Source organism: Gambusia affinis, linkage group LG21, assembly GCF_019740435.1.
Source record: "Gambusia affinis linkage group LG21, SWU_Gaff_1.0, whole genome shotgun sequence".
Classification (NCBI taxonomy): Eukaryota; Metazoa; Chordata; class Actinopteri; order Cyprinodontiformes; family Poeciliidae; genus Gambusia; species Gambusia affinis.
In genome coordinates this window covers 23,216,280-23,220,782 of record NC_057888.1, presented here as the reverse complement: position 1 = coordinate 23,220,782, position 4,503 = coordinate 23,216,280, and the positions used below count along the sequence as shown (strand labels likewise).

The window sequence follows — 4,503 nt, the reverse complement described above, 5'->3', positions numbered from 1 at the left end:
GGGTCCAAGTGCATACGTTACGTCAGAACTCCGGACGTGCACACACACCGAGGTGGTATCTGTCGTGTACGTCAATGAGGCCCGCCATATTGAAGAGGTAGATTTTTCTTCAGTTTATAACAGAACCTTCCATGCAACAATTTGGCATAACTGCCATCTATTGTATTTTACAAACATAGAAAAAAATAAATATTGAAATATCGTTCCTTTCATCATTATTCAACTGAGCAACCACATGTTCAAAATTCAGTTTCCTATTATTACCCATTCCCAAAATCAATATTTGTCTTGGACATTGGAGTCACATATTTCCTGCTTCTAATAAAAGCACATTCTATCATTTCTATAGTATTACATCAAATACATAAACTAGTGACATTCAAAAACCTATGACCAGTTCTTATTCTTCTTATTATGATCTCCTTTTTATCCTTTTATGTCTTGTAACCTCAACGGTATTTTGTAATGTCTCCTTTTAATATGATTATTCCTCCTCAATTTCTTACTTTCTTTCCAAACAGCAAGTTTGGTAAGAAACCTATTGCATATTTGATAGGCCTTTGATAGTCTTCTAGAAAAAAAATGAGATTGGAATATATTTTTAGCAGTTTCCTTAGCCAATCTATCTGCTCTTTCATTACCCAAAACATCTACATGAGCAGAAGTCCACATCTACTAGATTTTTTGTTTTGCTCACACAATCTATAAGGAACAAAAAGAGTCACATGATGTATGTTTTATGGAAGAGGATTAGGGCCACCAAAAAAAAAAAAAAAAGAATTCTGACTTTAATCTCAGAATTCTGACTTTAAAGTCAGAATTTTTTATTTTTATTTTTTTTCGGTGGATGGATAGATGGATGGATTTACTTTGCCAAGTTTTAGCCTTTGAGCCATGTAACACTCACTCATAATCTAGTTTTTAATGAATTAATGATCTAAACATTTTCAATAGACTCAAAGTTAGCATCCCACGTCAACCCTGCTAAACCCTTCATAGCTTGTTACTTTTGTCCATAATTTGCTTCATGTAATTTCCAAGGTAGTTTCTTATCAAATACTATTCCCCAAAACAAAAACAATCAACCCTTTTTGACCCTTTCCCATAAAAGGATAACTTTTTAACTTTAAGTTACTTCCCTTTGTAGGTTATATTTGCAGCCATCTATTCTTCTCTGTACTCCCTCCTCCCGTATTTTATTGATATCTTAAATAATAACTTCAACCTAGGTTTCATTTTGGGACCTTAAATTTAATTTAATTTCTCTGGACTGATTCTTTGTCTGGCGCATCTACCTTATCCATTACTGCCATATATGCTAGAACTCATATCAATTAAACGTTTATTTTTTGTTATTGCTGTATCTCTAGTGATTTATTTCATCTAAAAAGTGTTGTTGACTCATTAACTTTCCAATATGAATGTTGGTTAGGCAAGATATTGAAGCAAACTTCACTATGGAATGTTTTGATTTTGATTGCTATGTAAATATTTGCCCAATATTGGGAATATTTTTATTATTAATTAACATTCACATTCTTTCTTATTCAATGGAATTTGAAGTTCTATTTTTTAGATTGCACTGACTGTTTTTTTTATTTTTGTTTTAACAACTTTGTTTCTCTTCACTCCCACATCTAAACACATTCTATGTTGGTATGAAATTTGTACAAGTTATGTAAGGGTATGTATCAATGACAGCTTTCCTTGGTTCGTTTTTTAAAATAATCTTTAAAGAACATAGATATACGGAAATGAATCTAGTCGAAACTGGTGACCAGTAGATGGCGGTAATGCGCCTTTATTCTGGTTGCTAACTGCCACAATACATCAACAGAAGAAGACCCATCTCGAAAAGAAGCCATGGAAAGTCTGCGGGTGCTGGAGCTTTACAGTGGAATCGGTGGCATGCACTACGCGTTAAAGGGTAAGTGAAAATTATTTGAGATGTTCATCCAACATGGCTGAGCTGGGCTTCAAAATAGTCTGTTCAATCACCCGTAAAAAGACAGAAAATGGGATAAAAGGCAGAGCCTATTTTCATTTCCTTGTCTGCTTTCTCCCACATAACACGTGGGTAAAGACGGAGAAGGGACTCCTCTCTCTGGGAAGCTGTCATCCATTTCTGTACAGTGCACCTGATATGTGCGGGATCATTTTTCCCCATGTCTCCTCTTCGGAGTAGACTCTACTTCGGTGCTGATGTTAACATTTCTGTAAGTCTAGAAAATCTGTTAGTGTCCATTTGTACAAAACAGATATTCCCAGCATAGCACTGCATCAGTGATGACAGACAGCAAATCAGTAACAATGAATGGTGTGCGTGTGTGTATTTGCTAATGGCATTTTGCTACAAAGATGAATGCAGTACAGTGTTACATTAATCTTTACTGTAGCATTAATGTAGCAGTGTCTTACAGTAACAAGCTGGCAGACACTTTCCCAGTTTATAACATTTCACAAACAGCTGCTGAAACTCTTCTAGCTCCCTTGTGCTTAATGAAATTGTCAGAGTGTAAAATGTGAACAACAAAATTTTTCTGCACAAAACAGATAAAAAAGCCACAACATATGTATATGTTGGCCCATTGACCTTCCTCAGTCATTGTCTGAGTATTTGTTTGCTTGGGTCGAAGAAAACCCCTAACATGTTAAGCATCCTTCCACCACAAAGCTCTACCTTTAAGTTAGGGACAATCCACACACTCCCACCTCTCTTACTGGGTTGTTTTCAGAGTACCTTCTTTTGAGTTATTTGACATTGATATCTGCAGTGGAAATTAAAGAGGGATGTTCTCAGACATCAACCTATGTTCCTGAAAAACATACTGCTGTGAAAATACCTCTATCTTCTGCTTCCTATAACCAACCTCCCTTTACCCACAGCTTTTCTCACATCTCAGATGTTTTGTCTTCCACTTCAGTCATGAACTTTTCTGCTTCTACAAATTTGTAGATTGTGTGACACCAAAGTCACAAGAATGTTTGACTTTGGTGGAAGGCATCATGCCTTTTTCTGGTACCATTAGATGTTTTGTCTTCAGAGTTTTCTCACTCACTGTTTAGTGAGTGAGAAACTCTCTAATCGGTCATCAGTGTCTATAGACCTGTTGCCCTAACATCCCACGTCATGAAAGTCCTGGAGAAACTCAACTTGGCTCAACTGAATAAGCAGACAAGGACATATTAGGACCCCATGCAGTTTGGCCATTATCATACTATCAAATAAGGCAACACTTTCCCACTGTGAGGATCATGTGCTTTGATTTCTCCAGTGCATTTAGCAATTCAGCCTGATCTGCTCTGACAGAAACTCCACAAGACTCGACAATCACCCGGAACTATGACTACCTCACAAACAGTGGGACTGAAGGACTGTGTGTCTGACCAGGTGATCAGCAGCAGAGGAGGACCACAGGACGTTTCACTCTCCCCTTCAGACTTCCAGCACAAGTCTGACTTTTGTCATCTCCAGAAATACTCAGATGACTCTGCAGTTGTTGGGTGTATCAGAGATGGAGAAGAAGCTGAGTACAAGGAGCTGGTGAACCACTTTGGGTCATGGTGTGGAACAATCATATCATCTAGAATCTGAACAAAATAAAGGAGTTGACTGTAGATTTGTGAAAAAAAAAAAAGAAAAAAAAAACAACTTTGGGTTTAACTGAATGTAGCAGAAGTCTAAAACTGGATGAAGAAGTTCTGTTCCATTCCAGAATTCCATTCCATTGACGAAATGGAACTCTGCAAGACTGCAGTACGAATCAGGGGACATTTGCAGAAAGATCTAATGATTCTTTTACCCCAGTTTTTTTATTGCTTTATTTCAGTTTTTTAGTACCTGCTTGTTAAATGTTTGATATTGGATATTGTTGTTATAGTGTAAGCCTTGTTATTTAAAATCATGTTGACTAAGACCTGAAACACCATAAATGCTCTTGGGAACAGAGCCTCTTTTATGTATATTGTTTGGACAGTTCTCAAAGAAGACATCCCCAAAAAGAATTTAATATATCTCATAAAATGCAAGGTGTATTGACTGGTTCAGGTATCAAAATAAAAGTAATATTCCAGAGAATACTCTAGAGGTCTAAAAATCAACATTTGTATTACTGAGAAAGAACAAATACATATGGCACACAGTGAAAAAAAAAAAAAAATTAAAATAATAAATTCTAATAAAATACATTATGTAATGTATTTTCCTTTAAACCATGCAGTGGAAACCCAGAACGTCTAGCAATTCACAATACAGGTTCTGACCACTTACTGGACCACATTTTATTCCAAAGAATTAAGGATAAACATTTTAGAAAGGTAGGTATTGGTTGATAAAATTCTAGGCGAACATTCCAAATGTGTCATTTTTGGACATTTTGGCACCATGTGTGCAATTACAAATTTATTTATTTATTTATTTATTTATTTATTTATTTATCCCCCAACCTATATCTTGCTATAAATATGATTTGCAATCACTAACAGTATTTTTTTAAAACCAAT

General features: G+C 35.8%; 1 protein-coding gene across 5 annotated transcripts in view; it reads left to right on the top strand.

Annotated features, from left to right (window-relative positions):
- The first annotated feature begins 1,802 nt into the window (after positions 1–1,802).
- Positions 1,803–4,503, top strand: part of trdmt1 (tRNA aspartic acid methyltransferase 1) — a 28,081-nt gene continuing 25,380 nt past the window's right edge. For all 5 annotated transcript variants that reach the window (XR_006369526.1, XR_006369527.1, XM_044105247.1 and 2 more), the window contains exon 1: positions 1,803–1,927. Coding sequence is in view for 3 of the 5 variants with exons in the window: in XM_044105247.1 (XP_043961182.1) it covers positions 1,864–1,927 (64 nt within the window). In the remaining 2 variants the exon portion in view is untranslated. The remainder of the gene's footprint in view (positions 1,928–4,503) is intronic.